The 20,153-nt window shown below is 55.7% G+C and overlaps 2 protein-coding genes across 4 annotated transcripts in view; both read right to left on the bottom strand.

Moving 5' to 3' along the window:
• The window catches only part of NHERF2 (NHERF family PDZ scaffold protein 2), a 28,051-nt gene extending 16,905 nt beyond the window's left edge, over positions 1–11,146 (bottom strand). The window contains exons 1-2 of one of the 3 annotated variants that reach the window (XM_085237276.1): positions 10,761–11,146; positions 6,034–6,291 (exon numbers count right to left, since the gene is read on the bottom strand). In XM_085237276.1, coding sequence (XP_085093402.1) covers positions 6,034–6,291; positions 10,761–10,931 — 429 coding nt within the window. In that variant the 5' untranslated portion in view covers positions 10,932–11,146. Of the gene's footprint in view, positions 1–6,033; positions 6,292–8,442; positions 9,385–10,721 lie in introns of those variants that run through there. The other 2 variants (XM_085237275.1, XM_085237277.1) reach the window with 2 other exon arrangements.
• Positions 11,147–17,447: 6,301 nt separating this feature from the next.
• Positions 17,448–19,346, bottom strand: NPW (neuropeptide W). Its single transcript, XM_085237833.1, has 2 exons — positions 18,889–19,346; positions 17,448–17,859 (listed from the first exon to the last, which is right to left on the bottom strand). The coding sequence occupies exons 1-2, from the start codon at positions 19,270–19,272 to the stop codon at positions 17,824–17,826; spliced, it is 420 nt and encodes a 139-aa protein (XP_085093959.1). The 5' UTR covers positions 19,273–19,346; the 3' UTR covers positions 17,448–17,823.
• Between the last annotated feature and the right edge of the window lie 807 nt (positions 19,347–20,153).

The following is a 20,153-nucleotide window of genomic DNA, read 5'->3' as shown; positions in this document are numbered from 1 at the left end:
GTTTTCTCTCTTATTTCCCAACCTGGAGCCTCCAGAGGCCGCCGCCTGTAAAAGCTCCATGCCGAGAGACAGAGCCAAGTGCTGAGAGCCAAAACTGGACCTGAATTGAATATGCTGAGCTCTCCTGTAACATTGGGTAAATCACTGAATTTCTCAGTCTTGGTTTCCCTAACCAAAGAGCAGAACAAAACGCACTGAGAGGCAATGACACAACCATCACGTCTCACTTATGCACTGTGATGGCTGCAATTGGCACAGGGATATTGCCCTGCAGATTAAAGAGAGCTCTTTAAACCTCCATTTGGAAGCAGCATGCCTGCCCAACAGCTGGAAGCCACAGCCCCCTCCAGCCCAGGAATGCGTGCTGCAAAGCTGCCGTACGCTGCACATTTGCTCCATGTGTTTCCACTCCCCACAAGCACTGATGTCACCCTGACACCTTCCCCCACGCCTGCTGCCTCCCTCGGTCACAGCAACTCTCCAGTCCCATGCACCAACACAGAGCAGGAATATGCCCAGAGCATCACCAGCACAGGAACCAGGCATACGCTGCTGGGCACTGGGGATGGTGCTGGAGGGACAACACGACTGCATGGCCCCCACAGTTCATTCGGGGGGCTTAGGAACAAGTAATGCAGCACAAAAGCAATGTGGTTTTAAGGCAGTGAGCTCTGAAGTGTTGAGCACGCTAGAAATCAGAGTACTTATGAAAACAGACTGCTTTGCATACGGAAACAAACTCATCACAAGAAACACGTTGCAAAATTAATAAATGAAGTCTGCCCTGCTGATTTCCAGCCCCATAGCTTGTGCCACTCCCAGGAGCTGCACCACAATGGGATCACCACCCTGGCCCCATACCGCTCACAAGGACACAGCAGTCACAGCACAGACACAGCACTGACACAGCACTGCTAACAAGGTGCATGCAGAAGGCCCAGCTTGTGCCAGAACAATTTCAATTTATTGGAAACCATTTAATAAATGTGCACTTCCAAGCGGCTGGTGGGGAATTTGTTATCAAACCAAACTGCTCAGAGCATCCCACGAGCAAGAGGGGCTGGGGCTGACTGTGCTGGAGCCACTCCCATTGGATACTGGTGTTTTAAAACATTTTGAAGGAAAGCCTTCAATTATCCAGGGGTGCAGATGGGAGAGACCATGGGATGCAGGACTCAGGGGATGCAGAAGGGTCACATCTCCTGGTGTCAGCAGTGTCACCAGTCCAGGATGCGCTCACCCACCCGCACTGCTGTCCCCTCACAGGTCTCCAGGGCTGACCCCTCTGTCCCTTTGGGAGCACACAGCCCCAGGAACAAAGGCACTCGGCAGGGCGCAGCTCCTCCTGTCTCTATCTGCCTCTCGCTTTTGTGTTTCACTAAAAATATCCCACGGAGGAAGTTTCAGCTGCGGGGTGGATGCTCTCCTCCAGGGATGGGCTTCCTGCACCACCCGACATGAAAATCCCCCCCGGTGAGCTGCACGCTGCCCTGCAGAGCCCCTTCTCCCAGTGTTGCGGCAATGCCCAATGAACCCCTCTCTGTGGGTTCATCACGATCTGAGACTCCGGCACATCTCACATGCCACAATGCCAGCCTAAAGCTGACAGCAGAACAAATAAAGTCAGAAATTAACAGACTGCTGATGCTCAAGGGGAGAGCAGAGAAGATTGGAAAGCACAAGGATGGGATTAGCCCTGTCTCCAGCAAGGCAATGGGACAGAGCCCCAGACTGCACAGACCCAAACAGCCCTCAGCTGCCTGCACAGCGCTGCACTACAGAGAGCTGCAGAAATGCATCCAGCTCCTGGAAGTCCCCAACACTCCTGGGAAGGTACTCTGCAAAAATACAGGTTTCATCCCCCTCCTTTTCACTAAGCACCACCTTCCTGGGTGGTCAGGGAGGGCAGTGGTTTGAAAAATGGCTATTTGTGTGCATTTTCCCAATTCCCATGTCGCTGTGAGCTGGAGCTGCTCCCACGTCGAGCGACACACGATGCCGGCGAGCACAGCTCCATCAATAATGCAGTGGGGTCAGTGCTAGCACAGGGCTGCCGGCTTCCCTACATGCCAGCTCTGCCTCTGGGACTGGATTAATATGCTAATCCCAAAAGCAAGCCCAGCCTCAGCTCTCAGGGCCGAGCTCCAGCATCACAGGTCACTGCCCCCAGGCTCCTTGCAGCCATTTCCCCTTTTCCAGCAAGGGCAAAGGACACCACTCTCCATCTCAGACCCACAGCATACAGCAGAGCAGTAACCCAAACTGCCAGGGGCATTGCTGATGCAGCAGCTCCAGAGCAGAAATGGCTTGGTAAGGTTGGTGCTTGTAAGGGAATGTTCCTGCTGCCAGGCTGCATCCCTACACCACGCCAAGCTGGGACTCAGCAGGAGCCTGAAGCAAACTCAAGCAGAAATAAAGCTGCAACTACTGCAGTGTCCACAGAAAGATGCTGCAGGAATAGCAGGGAACACAACTGGGACGCAGCCACAGCTCCCCTGCTCCATGTTGGAGGGTTTATCTGAGCCTTTACCTGCCCTGGGCAGGGAAACCAGGGATGGGTCCTGCTGTCCCCTCTGCTCTCAGCCACTGAGACTGAGCAGCACAGGATGCTGTAGGGAAGTGCTTTAATTTAAGCCACACACTTATTTAAGTTTTGTTGTCTTTTTTTTTTTTCCCCTCCTTTCTCTCCGAAGTTCATAATTACTGCAGACACTTCTGCTCATGTTAGGCTTTATTACATCTCTGTGGTTATTCTACAAGCCCTAAATTTTGGGCCTCAACTGAATTGGCAAAGTTCTCCAAGAACATCTGTGCTATGTTACTCCTCTCTCAGCACTCCGGCAGAAAGCTGGCGGCAGGAGATGTTGCAATGCAGAGTTTTGTTTGCAATAGAAACAAAGCTCTTATTCCTGACCCCAAACAGAAGGGTAAATATTTACCCCCCTGAAGTCAGCACTGCTCACACCTGCAGGACCCCTGGGCTCAGTGCTCCTTGGGGAGCAGCACAGCCATCCCCAGGCCCCCAGTTGCTCCTGGTGTGTAGTGGGCTGGTGGCACACTGCATTGTCACTGCAATGCCCTAAGTCCAAAGGGATCACCCATTTTCCAGCTATTTATGGCTTGTGGAACAAAGCTAAGTCTGTACCATTCTCTCAACGTGGCCAGGTCCCTCCAGAATTTCCAGTATTAAGAGCTGAAGGGCACCACTCAGCAACTGCCCACATCACTGCTCGCACTGCGCACAGACTGTGTGGTGTGGCAACGGGACCAGACCTCTGCCTGCAGCACTGAGCCCATCACCCAGCTGCAGGGATACAGCCAAGCCCAGCATGCAGCACAGCCTCAGCATTCCCATTTAACACCTGGACACGAATTCCCCTGCATCAGAACTGTGAGAACAATAAGCTGCTTGTGGCCAGGAGCTACTAAAGATGTGCGCTCGCTATGCAAATGATAAAGGAGTCACTGCATCTCCAAATCATGCTTTGGTGTGACAAGAACAGCAATGGGAGAATTGCACCATTCCAATCGCGTCCCAAAGGCCTTGCTGTTGTTCTTGTTTTTCCTGCAAACACAGCTGGAGAACAGCGAGGCACCAATCCCAACAGCCACAGGCAGCCCTACACCACAGCCCTGGACCTCAGCTGCCGACACACTGCAGCACGCACCCCTGCTGCCTTGTCAGCCCAAGCATTCATTTAACAGTGCTGCCCCAAAGGCACCTTTGCAATAACAGCAGCTCCCAGCAGGCACTACAGCAACATTGCAGAGATGGGGTCACATCTCACCTCCCTGCATCAGGGTAACCGGCTTTGTTTGCCTGCAGGGAAAACTGCACCTCGGATTCACAGCAGGATTCTTCTAGAGAAGATTTTGGACACTCAGGTGTGTCTCCTTCAGCTGTAAGGGAGAATGCACTGCAGAATGGGGCCTTGCAGTCCCTGTGGCACCACAGCCGTAAGTCCCCACGGTGCTGTGCTCCACCGGGCGCACACTGCTGGCAGCCAGCCCTGCCACCCTGCTCCCTGATTTTAAATAGGTGCTGAATTATTCATAGCACTACAGTGCTTGCTGGAGGCACTGCGTCCAGCACACCAGGTCACACCTTAACCTCACTGCCCAAAGCTGCTGGCACTTCTTGCTCTAAAACAAGCAGGGGGGGAGGCTGGCAGAGCTGTGCCCACCCTGACTGCTGCATCACATCCCTGCTGCCACATTTCCCTCCTCGTTTCCAGTTGCTCCTTGCTGTATTGAACAACTGCCCAATGCCTGTTGCTGACCAGACCTGATTTAGGGGAGCCCAACTGCAAGGCCGTCAGCCTGCCTGAAGCCTGCACTGCAGGATGCAGGGTGCTGCCTCCCTGAAGCAAGCCAGGTTGCGATGCGCAGAGCCAGGTCCTGCAACTCCAGCCACCTGTGGCCCCAGTGCAGCAGTGACCTTGGACACAAAGTCCAACAGCACTCAACTGTTCAAAGCGCTGCTGCAGGAACAAAACAACTGCAGCGCCACTGCAAGCACCCAGTGGGCTCAGAGCTGCTCAGCAGCCCCACAAAGAGCCCCACTGGGGGGAGTGACACTCCAAGAGTCACAGCTTCTGGGGTGTCCCCATGGATGGTATCTACCTGGGACAGTCCCACTGAGCTCTCCCCAAGGCAAAGTCACCACAGGTCACTACGTCCTGTTTGGGCACTGCATCTGCTGGATGCCAGCACAGGTTTTGGCACCACCAGCCCCAAACAGAGCGGTTGCTCCATGCGCTTACCCTCACCAACCCCACAGCCCCTCCGCAGGGGGGTCCAGGCACTCCCCCCACACTACCCCCCCCGCCTGCTCAGCTCTCCCTGTCCCACCCTCTCCTTGGAGGAGCCGAAACCCAAAGGCCGGAAAGGACCAGCCCGTTCCCCGCGCCCAACTTCCCGTCAGCACAAACTGTTGGATTTCACCCAGCAAAAGGAACAGAGACAGGATAGGAAACCCCCAGCCTGGGAAGCTGTGCATAGCCCTCCCCACTGCATCCCCTCTCTCCCCAGTTCCCTTCTCCTGTCCCACCAACCACCCCAGGGGGTTATGAGTCCCACTGAACTGACTTCCACTGTCACCCAGAGCCCTTTGGATACCTTCACATCACAGCCTAAAGCACCCCCAGGAAGGGCTGCCCCCCAGACCAGCACAGCCCTGGAACGGGCACAGCCCTGCCCAACACAACCAGTCTCATACAAGGGGGGAATGGTCAGAGGCAGAACCCCACTCATAATTCCACTGCCTGCTCTATGCCTCATCCCCATGCAGAATTTGCTTGAGCTGTTACCCACAGGGGCTCCTGAGGGCAACAAGTATTAAAGCTGGATTTGGGAGCAAGGAAAGCCTTGCACAGCCTGATTGTAAGCAGCACCACAGGGCTGCAGGGTTCACTCCTTCAGTGATTCAGGTGGTGACTGCCACGTTCACACCCCATGCATTAGCAGTGCTGGGGCTGAGTGCTGCATATCTGTGCGTGCAAGGCTGTGCCATCACCGCCCTCCCAGCAGGGAGCCAGCCACGGAAACTGGACATCTTCCACCTCAAATTCTTTCCTTGCTGAAAAGGAGTTTACCAATAAAAGGCGCTTACTTCAGAATCACAGCCCAGACTCAGACCACTTGAAAAAGAGCTTATTTCCTTCCTATTTCAGCAAAAAGCTGAGAACACATTCAACCCAGCTGTTCCCTCCATCCTAGCAGTAACAGGGAAGAAATGGACTGAGTTAAGGAGACCAGCTTCACCACATCCACAGCCTGAGCTGCCTGTCCCCAGACAGGGACAAGGGACGACGACATCAGCCAGGGCAGCCGGGTTGTCCCCAGGGCTGGCTGTTCTCCTCAGCTCTCTGTAGGTCCTCCAGGAGCAGCCAACACTGCTTCCAGCAGAGCAAACAAGGCCATGGGGCAGCTCACCCAAAGCCACATACAGAAGATTTGCTGATGGGAAGCGCACTTGCAATGGGACACATCCTGCTGTCCAGCCACACATCATGCCACCAGCTCTGTCCTCACCTTCCTGCTGCCGTGTGAGGAGAAGCTGTGTGAGTGTCGCTGCAGGCTGCCCGTGCTCAGCTCCAGCTGTGGCTTCCACACCTCCCCGTTGTCGCTGCCCACTGACTTGGAAGGCGAAATGCTGGAGCCCAGCAGGATCCCACTGTGTGCCATTTCCTCTGTGCATGTCAGGCGCAGGCTGCACAGGTACTCATCTGTCTCTTTGTCCACCACCAGCAGACGGGTCTCTGTCTCCACTGCTTTGATGCGCTGCACCACCTGCAAAGGAGAAGGAGAAGTGAGCAGAAGCCCAGAGACTCCCCACTTCTTGGGGGGAGCTGTACCTTAGGACCCTCAGCCCATTGGTGCTCTCCTGCTGCTTCCATTTCACTGCAGGGTCCACATCCATTGCTGTTTCTATAGGCAACGGGGGAGGAGGGCAGAGATTTGGCATCCTTTATGATGGCACAGCCTGCAGCCATGGGTGACAGTGACAATTTCTTCCAGCCCAACCTAAATGATGGATCTGCCCAGCACAGCTGCACACACACTGCTGGACATCATCCCTTCTGCTCCACTTGCAAGTGTGCTGTTCCATCACACAACATGCATTCTGAATCCTGCTGCCTGGCTTCATCCTTCACAGGGACAGCACAGTTCCACTGCATGAAGAGCCCTGCAAATCCTTACCTCCCCCCTCCCCCTTACCTGGGGCTTCTTTCTCCCCCCCATACCCAGGGGAAGGGCAGAGAACCAGATGCAAGGTGGAAAACTAGGTTGCACCAAGAAACAGAGCACAAATGCAGTGTCTCAACTGCCTTTGCTACACTCTCGACATCAGCATCCTGACCCCCCCCTTCTCCTCCGTCATCCCCCGAGCAGATTTATGAAAGCAACAATCTGATCCGTGCATTCATCCCTCCGTGCGATGGGACAGCAGAGATAAGGGAAACCAGCACCAGGAGATGAGCCCATCCCTGCTGGTCTCCAGCTCCAGGCACAGCTGAATGGGACCATTGTCCTCATACAGCCTCACTTTTTCACTTTTTTTTTTTGTTACTGCAGATCGTCTGAAAGGAGCTGGCGGTGTCAGCCCAGCAGGGAGGAAGGGGAGCACAGGGCAGCTCACACGTGGGAAAGTGGAGAGCTGTGCTCAGCTCTAGGGCAGTCGAGCGGGCACATGAATACAGCACAGCAGGATGGGATGGGAATGGGGAATAATCGAGAACATATGAGGGAAAAGGGCAGAAAAAGACTCCAGAACCCTCTGCCTGCAGCCTCAGGGTGGTATCCCACTGGGCACCACCTGCTGCCTGCATAGGCCTTCATTATGAAGAGGAGGATGGTATCACAGCTCTGCCACCCTCCCCAGCTGCAGTGGGACATTGCCACCACTCATGGCCCTGGGACAGCCTGCATTTGCTGGGGAAACCCTGAAGCAGAGCAGGGTTCCTTACAGCTCCTGCCCTATCTAGGTCAGACTAGCCAGATACTGCAACCGCCAAGGTTAGAAGTGACAAACGAGCCTAATGTGCAATTAGCCAGCATTTATTTACTCCCCTGCAAGCTCCATTCAAGGTCAACAGAGCCAGTATCTGCAAATGAAAAAAAAACAACCAAGATGAAATTTATAGACTGCAGACATGGCTGCATGTGCTGAGCAAACCAACCCAGCGAGCACCAACACCCATCGCCCCGCATTTCGAGGGCTCCAAACCATAACCTGCTCGCAGGCTGCTGCTCCACTGAGCCCCAGAAAACCCATCTGCTCTTTTTCAGATCCACTTCTGTGCAACACCAGGTGATGCCGCTGACACTGGCACTGTGACAGGCCACATCTCCAGAAAGGGACTGGGAGCAAACAGCTGATGTGCGGGGGTAGGGAGTGCAGATGGGCAGCAAGGTGGGGAAGCATGCAGGAAAAGCAATGGTAAAGTCCTGCACATTCCGCCCTCCTTCTCAGGCCCTAGAGTTTGGGTCCTGCAGACACCATTGCAGCACAGCAGTTCTCACTACTGGCAAGAAGAAAAGTCACACAGATCCAACGTAGCACAGCAGATCTGCCACCGGTGCAGGAGCTGGGCTGGTCCCTGCCAAGCACCACACACTGGGGAAACCACAGTTGCCAGGACATGTTCCTCAAAGCAGCTGCACAAAGCAAAGCATTCTCCTTTTCGGGAAACCCCCAAACTGCCACTGAAACTCAAGCATCGTGCAAACTGCACTGCGAGCACTGGGGAGCTCATATCACAGACCCCCAACAAGCCCCCAAGTCCTTCCAAACAGCTGCAGCATTGGGACAGCAAAGCAGAACAGGACAGCACAAGCATCCCAACCCAATGCAGGTTGCATGAAGCACTGCCCATGGTACAACAGCTTGGCCTTAGAGATGGAGCAGCAGGGTTAAGAGCAAAGCACCCCGTCTCCTACCCGCCTCCGAGCCATGGCCAGCACCCAGACCCGCAGCTCTGAGGACAGCTCAGTCTCCACTCTGCATCCGGCACCTCTGGATCTGCTCCGCACAGCTCCCTGCCCCACATCCTCCACGGCTCCACCCAAACCCGCTCCCACCCTGGGAGCCAGCACTGGCCCAGAGCAGAAGCCTGCAGCCCCAGAGAGGGTGCTGGCAGGGGCTCAGTTTTTCCCTTCCACTCTGGTGTCACCAGAGTGGACCTCGGGGCTTTCCCATGCCACTAGCACAGCTCGGTCACCTCTGGGCTTGCTTTGCTGGTACAGATGCATGAGCAGAAGAAGGCATTCTACCTGAGACCACCACAGCACAAGCTCCCACACACTCCCCAGGATGTGCCATAGCCACACAAAGGGGCTGCTCTTGGTCACGAGCACTGTGGGCACCCCATGAGCTATCACAGCCACAGGACACAAATATGTCCCACACACAGCCCCATTCCAGCCCCCTCCAAGGTTTCGCTGTGCCATGGGATCAGAATTGTGGCACCCAACTGTTCTGCCCACTACCAGAAGCAGGCTGCAGTGCTGTATCCCAGGCAGAACAGGACACCCCGGGAACACATCCTGCTCCTTATAATGCTTGCTTTGGCCAGAAACAGTTACACTGAACAGCAAGGCCTTGTTTGCTTCCATTGCCATCCTGCTGCAGCTTCAGATGTGCGTGGAGAAGCGTTACTTGTCCAAGGACAGCAATCAAAACAGTGTGAAGAGGAGAGGCTGCAGCAGTGCTCAGTTCCAGCTGTGCTCATGCACCAGAGCAGCATAACCCATCCTGCAGCATGCCCTTGCTTGGCATTTTACTGGGGAAAGTCATTCTCGGCTGGGCAAGAAGAGCAGGTCCTGGGGCATGCTCAGGCACGGGTGTCATTGCAACAGGAACAATCTGGGCCTGTTTGCTCCCCAAAAGCCCCAGCCCCATAGGACACCCCATCCTATGCTCCACAGCAGTAATGTCACAGCTCCATCCCTCTTCCACAAGCTGGAAACAGGAGAGGGAAAGTCTCCCCTATTCCCTTTGGTCTTCAAGAAGCCCCTGCTTGTTTCAAAGCCACAGCAGGCCGCCTCGGATCTGCTATCGCTCCTTCCCCAGCATCCGAATTCCAGCAGGGAGCTGCAATGCTTTCCAACAGGAGAGCGCCTCCCGCCTCACTGCCCAGCAGGATCAAAGCATGGAGCCTCCTCGGGTGGTTTTGAAATCACATTCAAGACAAACATCAACTTTCACAGAGCTGGCTCAGATTATCCAAACAGGCAAAATCAGCATGAGAACCTATGAATCTAAGCACAGGAAGGGAACTGAGGGCTTTATTGGAGTCACCTGAGCTGCTCACGTGCCCTGAAAGGTTCTGCCCTGGAGAACACCATATCCATGCCTGTAGGTAGAACTCAGAACCCATACACACATCCCAAAAGAGCGCTGGATCTGAAGGCTGCACAAGGCACAACCCTGCTGTGCAACAATACATCACTGGCAGAGATGCCAGGCCCCTGCACTCAAGCCCTGGACCCAACACACCATGGTGCCATGCAGTGGCTGCCCTAGCCTCACTGCTTGTTCTCTGTGCTGAGCTATTTAACAAACATTTGGTTTTATAAACAGAAATGGACACGGCCTGAAGCGTGCAGTTCTTCCTGCAGAGCTAGCACCCGTCTTACTTGGATCCCCTCCAGTTCTGTCCGTGCCCTATAGCAGATACTAAACCCTAAAAAGCCCTATCACCTTTCAACCATTCAAACCGCTAAACATCTGCAGAGCTCTATCTGTAGATTTGGAGGCATCTTTGCTCAGTCCAGGCTGCAGCAGCTTGCCTAAAGTGGCCGAAAAAAGCACCGAGCAGAGCCGGAAATAAAGCCCGGGTCTCCCGATTCCTTTTCGCCACAGATTGCGTAACACAGCAGTGCCCTGCCCATGCCAAAACACCTTCAGCTCTCCCACCTCGCTCTCCCGGCTGCCACGATTACAACATCCTCCTGCAGCGGGGACACGGCCGTTCTCGTGGGAACGAGGTGTTCCGGGCTGCAAGAACTCCAAACAGGCCGAGTCCTGCGTTGTGTCACCCACCCCACCGGGCACCACCAGCACCGCGCTGGGACGGGATGCTCCGAGGGGATCCAGGGTGATGCCCGCACCGCGGCCGGGGGGCTCAGCCTCGGGGGGGGGGGGGGGGGGGGGGGGGGGGGGAATCTCCGCACTCCTCCCCATCTCCTCCCCTCTCCCCACTCCCGCAGCCCCGGACCTGGTGGTGCGTTTCCTGCTCCACGTTGAGCCCGTTCACCTCCACGACTCGATCGCCAGCGCGCAGCCCCGCCGCTTCGGCGGGTGAACCGGGCTCCACTTTGCGGATGAACTGCCCGCTCTTGCCCTTCTCGCCGTGCAGGTGGAAGCCGTAGCCGTTCTCCCCTTTCAGCATATGGCACAGCCGCGGTTTCAGCTGGTCCTTAGCCATGGCCGGGGCGGGCGGAGGAGCGCGGCGGAACGGAGCGAAGCGGAACGGGGGCGGGCGGCCGCGGGGCCCTTTTATGCGCGGCGCGGGGCGGGCGCGGGGCGGCGGGGCGCGGAGGGGCGGGTCCGGGCCGGGGCCGCGGTCGGGGCCGGCGTTGGGGTCGGGGCGCTGCGCAGCGCGGCCATACTGCGCGCTGCCCGGGAGCGCGGAGAGCGGGGAGGGGATAGGGATGGGGACGGGGATGGGGATGGGAGGGGCGGAGCTGGGGATGGGGATGGGGACGGGGCGGGCGGAGCCGGGAACGGGGCGGACGGATCCGGTGGTGTCCCGGGGGCGGGTGGTGAGGGGATGCCCGCGGAGCGGGGACGTCGGGCTGCGCGGATCGGGGCCGCCCGGGGCTGTGCTCAGAGCGCAGTCGATCGGGACCGTGCGGGGCGCGCAGAGCGGGGCCTCCCTGGGCTCTGCTTCGGTTGCCGCGCCCCTCGCGGGGCCGCTCTAGACCCCCGGGCTGGAGGGAGCAGGGACTCCCAGAAGGTACCGCAGCAGTGCCAGAGCCAGGCCCTAACCCTAACCCTAACCCGTTCCCCCCCGGGATGGAGACGCATGGAACGCAGCGCAGAGCAGCACAGCTCTCCGGGAGGAGAAGGGGAGGGAATGGGAACCCCTCGCTCCCAGAGAGCTGCTGAGATGTGATGGATTCAGAGAGGGGAGGCTGCAGCCCTGCGTGGAGACGGAGAGCCCTTTTGGGATGTCTGCTGGTCCACCAGCCGGGCACCGACAGAACTGCTGACCTGACAAGCTCCAGATGTTCCTGGGAGAGAATTCTGAGATGGCACACAGCTATTTCACCAAGGACCGCCATGGGCTCGGCTGCCCCAATGCCCTCCCCACATCCCTCTTGTCTCTGTGTCTACAGGGCACTGAGGTTCCCCCAGCACCCTCCCCACCTTGGTCCATGTGTAGCCTTGGACAAAAGTTTGGTGTTCCCTCAATGCCAGGCCTCAGGGACGGGCTCACCAGCTCCAGCTTCCAGCAGCAGAGCTGTGCTGCACCCATTGCCCAGCTGAGCTGCCCTCAGCTCACTGCCATCGGCTGTGCTGAACCGCAGATTCCCATCTTCACCCCTTTGCATCTCTGATTTCATTTCCTTGAGAGCTTTTACAGGAGGAAATGACCCAGATCTGTTGTCACAGCACCGGTGCTGTGGGTCTTGTTCCAGTGTCAAGGGGTCTTGTTCCAATGCCCCAACTGCTTTCCTAGCAGATTTTTGGAGAGGAGAGGAGAGGAGAGGAGAGGAGAGGAGAGGAGAGGAGAGGAGAGGAGAGGAGAGGAGAGGAGAGGAGAGGAGAGGAGAGGAGAGGAGAGGAGAGGAGAGGAGAGGAGAGGGAGGGGAGGAGGGAGGGAGGGGGAGGGGAGAGGAGAGGAGAGGAGAGGGAGAGGAGAGGAGAGGAGAGGAGAGGAGAGGAGAGGAGAGGAGAGGAGAGGAGAGGAGAGGAGAGGAGAGGAGAGGAGAGGAGAGGAGAGGAGAGGAGAGGAGAGGGGAGGAGAGGGAGGAGGACTTCTACTGAAGTTCTGCATTAAGTCACTTTTTGATGGGCCAAAAAGAATTTTAAAAAAGCACTATCTTTCTCTTTCCACCCACATTTCCTGCGGGCAGTGTGGATGTTTGGGTGCTGCACACCAGCAGGGGCTGTGCTGGACACAACAAAGTGGTCGCAGTGCGTTGGGTGCCAGCTCAGCTCCGCTGGGTTTGTCCCTGCAGCACTGCTGCTGCAGGCGAGTGGAGAATCCAGAGAGCATTTTATCTGCTGTACAACATAACTGCTCCCTTGAGCCTCTTTGTGGAGTCCTGAAGCTTTTTTAATCAGTTTAGAGGAGTGCGAATAATTGATTTTTCCGCTCTCTGGCCAAACAAAAAAAAAAAAAGAAACGCTGGAGAGAGGGAGGGAGGAGAAGGAATTGTTTCAAGTTTATCTGAACCAAAAGAAGTTTTTCTTTTTATTCAGTGCAATAAAAACAGAAGGGAGAAAATCTTTTGGGTGGTCGGGTGGAACTTTTTAACCCTTTTGAATATTGTTTCTAGGAAGTGTTGGTAGCTTACAAAGTAAAAAGGGGGAGAAGTACTGTTTCAACGAGGTAAAAATGAAATGTTTGGATGTTTCCCAAGTGCTTGTTTGTTTGAGCATAAACATTTTCTCAACTGTGACCTAAATTTGTTGACTTTTTTTCAGTCTTATACCCAAAAAGCATCCACTCCCCATCAAAAAAAAAAAAAAAAAAAAAAAAAGATATTAATTGTATTAATTGTAAGAGAAGTCAAGCGGGGTCTGTCCTGGCACTGAGTGCCACCTGTCAGGTGTGAGAAGATGCAGCCCAGCACAGATGCTGAGATCTGTGAGCTCTGGAAAAGCCTTTTGCAAAGCTGAAGGCAGAACTGGCAAAGGGCACCAGGACCCCAGGAGCTGCCGGTATTCAGCAGATATTGTACAGATTAATTCTTCTCCCATTTAAATTTCAATGTGTTCTGACTCACCCCAATATCCGGATCCTAATTGCGCTCCCCTGAAGGTTGGAGAAATTTATGGGACCTGTGTGCTGGGAGGGCTGGGAGCTGCTTCCATTTGACATCTGCTTACAGCACACTCACTGCGTGATGCAGTTACACGGAACTACACCTGTGTACAGCTCTGTTTGCTTTCGGTCTGCCGACGTTGTGTAACCCATGTGAAACACACACCACAACGAGAGGTTGCAGCAGAGCAGCAATGTGGGCAGACCGGCGTGGGAGGAGCAGGACAGTCTCATAGCTCAGAGGTCTGCCTACGTCCAGCACATCTCTGCTCTGCAGCCCTGCCTTTGAGGCTGTTGGAAGGACGGCAGGGCAGGAGGTGAAGGGTGGTGTGCCAGTGCTGATGATGGGCTGCAATTTCAATGCAGTTCAGGTTTTGCACACCTTTGATGCTGCTGCAGCAGGTGGGAGGAGGGTGATGAAGGCTCCCAGTGCTTCCCTCCATAAGCAGCACACATCAGAACCAGTTTGCATCTCTGGTGTTGGAACTGGCAGCTGCTGCCAGGGCGATGCTCTTCCTCTGTGCAGCCTCTTCCTCCCCTCCTCTGGCTGGTGTCAGCAACAGTGTTCACTCATCCTCCGCGGGCAGTTGTGGATAATCCATTGTCACTGCTGTAATTATCCCAGGCCGTTAATAAGTGCAGTCCCAGTGAAGTATTTGTGCTGCAGGAGGAACAGGGAGCAAGAGGAAGGCTCCTGAAATGCATCATCTCGTTTTCATAAGGTTTCTGTGTGTGGCACTATTGAGTTGTAAACAGGTGAGATTGATAGGGATAGAAGTAGGATTAATCAGCAGGAGGATTAATAACATGCTTTGTGAGTTGTGAAAGTCCAGACAGCTCAGTGATGCTCCGGGAGCTGGAAGATGCCTCTTTCACAAGCTGGCAGATGGGAATCTGCCCAGATCCTTTGGGATTTGCAAGCAGAGAACAGAGCTATCAGTGCTGTGCCAGAGAGGGACTGACTGCACTTGGTGTTGTGCAGAAATGTGGCTGGTGTCAGTCCAGCTCCATCTGTCCCTATCCAAGGAGTACCTGGATATCTGCGAGGTAAGGCAGAAAATACTCAAATACAGTTCCAAGGAAGGCATCCTGCACTCTCCCCATATGTTACGTTGTCCATATAATTCCAGCACACTATAATCAGGGAAAATTGGGCACTAAAAGGGCCATGAATTCAGTTGGTGCCCTCAGGTGGTGCAGCAAGCCATAGCAGGACGGGCCCTGGGTATACAGCAGTGCCAGGGTCCAGTGAGCCCATTGGGATACCCGGTGCCTCTCCGAGTCTTGATGCAGATGCTTGCAATTACCACCCCGCTCAGTTTGGCACAGCACCAAGAACAACAGGCTCTGCTACTAAGCAATTAGCCCTGTTCGTTTTATTAAATAGCCATTCCATGCTAATTTCTTGCTTTGCTTCAAGCTCAGTAAATCAGAGCTGGATATGGATAAAAGGGAGAGCAGCACCAAACCCTGCAGTAGGCTCCATTCCTGGAGCGCCCATCCCTAGGAGTACCCATCATTGTAGCTTCCACCCTATGGGCATCCACCCTGTGGGCACCCACCCCTGAATGCACCCATCCCAGGCGAGGCTGGCAACTGAGCAGCACAGGTGACCACGTCCACGGAAATACCAACAGTATAGAGGGTAACTCCCAGGGCAGGAATGTGCCTGCAAGGTCATTGCCAGACCTGGAAGAGAAATTCAGTGTTAATCCACATTTCACTCAACTGTAGCTGCTTCTTCCCTGCATCTCAAGCCATAGGAGCTGGATTGGATCCAGAGCCTGGGTTAGACATGTGGAAGAGTAACAGAAGCAGTCTGTGCTGGGGGTGTCCTGGGATCAGCCCTGCCCCTTGCAGCTGGAATGCCCATCCAGACACAGGATGCTGGGAGCATGGAAGCTCCATGCTGGTGGTTCAAGCCTGGATCTAATCCCAGTGGGTTAAACCCACAGGCTCAGCTGAAGGAGACCTCTGCTCGTGTCTCTGAGCAGCTCTACCCTTATCAGCACTCTGGACAACTTTGGAATAGGCTAAAGCACAGAAAGCACAGAGATAGCGTTATCTCCCTGCTCTGTACATCTCCTACCCCTTATCTCTGGCCTTTCAATTTCCCAAAGCAGCATAAGCGTGATGGTGTGGACAGGCCACGGGCCAGCCCCACAGCTGCTGCAGACCAACGGGGCAGGGGCTGGTATGACCCAGCACAGCCTGGTATGGCCCAACACAGCCTGGCACCACAGAGACATCCAGAGCCATCACCACACCAACAGGACTACCAGCCCTGCCCAGAGATCTCCATCCCCACCATCCCCACACCATAGCAAGGCTCAGCCCAGCAGGGCGAGGAGCAGATCCAAGAAGAGAGGAAATTCCTCGGGGAATTTTCTTCCTCCAGAGCACATGGGGCCCTGCAGTCATTGTGTGTGCATGGAGACCACGGCGGTTCCTCCTGGGCTGCTGGTTCCTGCCAAGCCTGGGCCCTGCTGTGCCCGCTGCCCCGCTGGATGCTGCCGGGCTCCTGGGAGAGGCCGGGAGCCGGGAAGGAAGCGGAGCCGCCCCAGGCTTGGGCTGGGTGGGGTGGGATGTCTTCCTGCCCGCCACAGTCCCCAGGGTTCGCCTGCTGCAGGGCTGGAACACAACGAGCCCGCTGGCATGGAGGGGTGGGTGTCAGTATCACTGTGTCCACTGGAGCCAGGCTGGGCATCCAGAGCCCCACATGGCATGCAAGGAGCCCCAGAGCAGCCCCATCCCTGTGGCACTTATGGGATGGGCCTCGCCACAGCGGAACGGCCTCATGTTTCTGGTAGGGATTCTGCAGAGAGCAGACATTGTGCTCTCCACGGGGACTATGGTATGGGGACATGGTGCCAGGATAAAGATCTGTTCCTCCTGCCTCCTTCCTGCTCTCCCTCGTCTCACAGCATCCCACGGCCACAAGATGGCATGGCAAAGCCATCGGGTGCCAGTGCACTCCGCTAGCACCTCCTGCTCACAGCCTCCCCACAATCCCTGAGGCTACAATTCATTTCGGAGTCTCCACGGGACAGCTCTAGGGTTCCACATACCATCCACAGCCCGTATGGCTGCAGGCAGGAGAGAGGCAGAGCTCTCCTGGGGCTGCTCATAAAGGAGGGATTGCTTCCGTGCCCGTGAGAGAGGAGTAATTAAACACCTTGGGAAGGCTTCTTCCTGTTGGCTGCGATTGCTGACCCCCAGGGAAGGCCCAGACCTCTGCAGAGCACAGAGGAAATCACTTTGTGGACCCGAGTGAGAAATAATCAGCCCATGCTTCACAGCTGCAGGAGGAGTGATTTTATGAGGTGAGTAGTGGAAGGCTGGAGGTTAACCAAGAGTCTCGCTGGGATTGCCCCAATATTGGAGCATTGCAGTGCATTTTTGCTGCACGATGCAGCAAACCCACCCCTGTGCCCTTCATCGCCCTCTCTGCATCCTCTGTGCAACACTGACCTTTGCATTTCCCACCTCCTTTTGTCACTCACTTCCACCAAGAGCAGAAATTTGCCTCTTTGGCTGCTCCAGTGCCTGATGGGCAGTGCAGCAGACACAGCCCTGTTCAAGTACCCTAATGGGCGATCACACATCATTTGTGCCATCCATGTACCGTACTGTACTAGTGATGAATAGAAACTTGAAAACCCTGGGGAAATTGAGAGGGGACACAGTGGGGATTCCAGCACAGGAACCATCCTCAGTCCTGGCTTAATCTTTGCCATCTGAACTGACACTCAGCCTGGCGGCAACTCCCTCCACAGGCACTGAAAGTAATTCACCATAACACTGCAGAAAAAAAAAAACAAAAAACTGTGTCGAGAAGTTAAATCATGTCAGAAAAATCTGGGAGTGACCAGAATGTTGCAGCGCCTGCCCTGGCTGAGCCACACCAACCTGTGCTAAAAGGATAAGAAAATTGCACAATGACACAAGTTTCCTTTGATTGAGTCTCAGTTTAATGAGGGCAAGATCCTAGGAAGCAAACAGTATGTGTTTGTGTCATATTGCAAACAAGCAAGTACAGAAATCTAAAAAAAATAAACAAAATAAATATCTTCCCTGTTTGTTTCTCCCCAAGTTCATAGCACTAAATTGACCTGAAAACAAGATGAATTTACCACTGCATTTGGACAGTGGGTGAGAAAAAATCTGATATGTATATTATTTATTTATTTTTGAATGCAATTGTCTGTATGCTTTCAGAGATCAGAGCAGCCGGAGAAGCGCCGATGGAACTCAGCAGTCACTGAAAAGTCCCCATGGTGGGCAGCTGGCACTGCTCAGCTCCTGGAGCATCCCTGCCTGGCCTTCAGCGCAGCACAGCGATGTCTTCAATCGGGCGAGGCTGCAAGGAGAAAAGGGCCCCTGTGTTATATTATGATTATTACATACTACCCGCGCTTCGTGCTCCCTGCTGTGGGCTCAGAGCTCAGCTACCATCATTGCAGACCCTTTCTGCCCCAGTATGACGCTGTGTATGCAGACTGAGCTCTGCAGCTGCAAGCAACCCTATAAACACCCCAGTCCTGGGCTCGGCCCTGCCTGCAAGGCTCCAGAGGAGCTTTTACCATGAAATCAGAGCACTGCATCCTACACACAGGTCTGGGCCACAATTGTGGCACCCAGCGCCACTCTGCCCCTGCTTCCAGCCGGGAGTCACCACGGCAGCACAGGCATAGCACAGCCAATATACCTGCACTTTCCCAAAAAGGCAGTATTCCTAGATTTCCACTAAAAAAAAGGAAGGGGAAAGGGATGTGGCTATGCGCTTTGGGGCTGATCCAACATGTTGAAGCATCCCTGGATTTCAGCTGGATGTTGGATCCTTACTGACGTAAGAGGAAAGAGGTTTAATGTTTGGAAACAGCCCTCAAACAGTCCCACGCAGTTGAGCAAAGCAGAGAGGGCAGGGAGAGGGTATCTGGGAGGGGTGATGCTGTGAGCTCCTCAACCCTACAAACACCCCTTTGTTGCACTGACAGCTCGGGATGCAGGCATGTCATCACCCAGTCAGGGGCACAGAAATCACCCAGCCCCTTTTTTCACCCTAAAATCCAAGCGTAGCCTCTCTGAACAGATCTAACCATCCCAGTTCGCTACAGTGGGACCTCATGGTCCAAGTTTCAAAATGCAGCACAGACTTCTGCAAACTCACACGATCGCACCCACCCGGTGACGAGGATGGAACCCCCCTTTCAGGAGCCGGGCTGTCCCGCGGGATCCCTTCACTCCATACCACCCGGTGCCGGGATGCTGAAGGCAGAGAGGTGCTCCTCGCACCCAGCGATGCCAAATCTCCTGAACACCGACCCCAAGCCCCAAGCCCCATGCCGGCACCCCGGTGGCCGCTCTCCCCGTCGGTTCCCGGCTTTACCTGAGCTCCGCGGGCGGAGGGCGGCGGCCGGGCGGGTGCAGGACGCGGCCCCCCCCATCCCCAGCCCCGGCGGAGCAGGCGCTGCAGGAGGCGGCCGGGGCCGGGCGGCGGTGGCGGAGGGTCCCCCGCGGGGCTCCCCGGGGGCTGCGGGGCTGCGGCGGACGCGGTGCCCCCAGGGCGGTGCGGAGGTTCTGCCGGCAGCTCCCGGCGCCAGAGGTACGGGGAGCGGCGGACGCCCATCAGCAGCCCCGAGGCGCGTCCCACCGTGTGGTACCGCGGGCTGGCGACGTGCTTGTACCAAGCTCCCGCCGGTGCAGCCGGCAGCATCAGCCCCAACAGCACCAGAGCCCCCCAAGCGCCCCCCGACAGCTGCCCCCTCGCCATGGCTGCGGGCAAGAGGCGTCTCGGCGGCCCCGGGTGCCCCAGAGAAGGCAGCCCCGCGCCCGCGCCCCGCTGGTTTATACTGGAGCCGGGAGGGGCACCCCGCGACTCCGCCCCGGCAGCCCCCGGCCGCCCCCTGGCAGCCCCGGCCCCGCGGACCTCCTCTTTGCCGCCCGCCCCTCCTCGCCCCCTCCCGTGGCCCCGAGCGTCCCTTATGAGCATCCCCTGCAGCACCGAGCATCAATCGTGCTGCCCCGAGCATCCTCCCTGCGGCTTCAAGCATCCCTTCCCTCCTTGAGCATCCTCCTCACATCCCCAAACATCTCCCATACAGCTTCCAGCATCTCTCCTATCCGTGAGCATTTCCCTGCAGCCCCAAGCATACAACTCATGGTTTAAGCATCGTCCCTGTGGTCCTCTTCACAGCCCTGAGGGTTTTCCGTGCAAACTTTAGTTTCCCCTCTTCAACCCTGAGCATCCTCTGCATGGTGCCAAGCATCTGTCCACAGCCCTGTGCACCTCCCTTCAGCTCCACATTCTCCCTGCACCCCAGGACCAGCCCAACAGCAGCAGGATTTATTGCTGGAGGAAGAGAAACATCTTTGACTGCAAGTGAGGAACCACAGAGGGGATCTGCAGCCACTGCCAGCCTCACTGAGGGCCAGCTGCAAGGCACAGGGACATGGTCTGGGGGAGTCACTACAGCACTGATTCCTGTGGAACACGTTGTGCTCCTCTTCCCAAAACCTATTGCACTTCTGCTGCATGCACAGCTGTTTGCAGTGGGGTTCGTGAGTGCTGCTGCCCTTCCTCTTCTGCAACTCAGTTCTTCTTAAACAGGTTATCATCACTAATTTCACAACTTCCCTCAGGTGACTTTTCCC

This window comes from Meleagris gallopavo, chromosome 16 (assembly GCF_905368555.1).
Source record: "Meleagris gallopavo chromosome 16, MGAL_WU_HG_1.1, whole genome shotgun sequence".
NCBI classification, from domain to species: Eukaryota; Metazoa; Chordata; class Aves; order Galliformes; family Phasianidae; genus Meleagris; species Meleagris gallopavo.
Note: the sequence above shows the minus strand (reverse complement) of the source record. Positions and strands in the feature narration are given on the sequence as shown.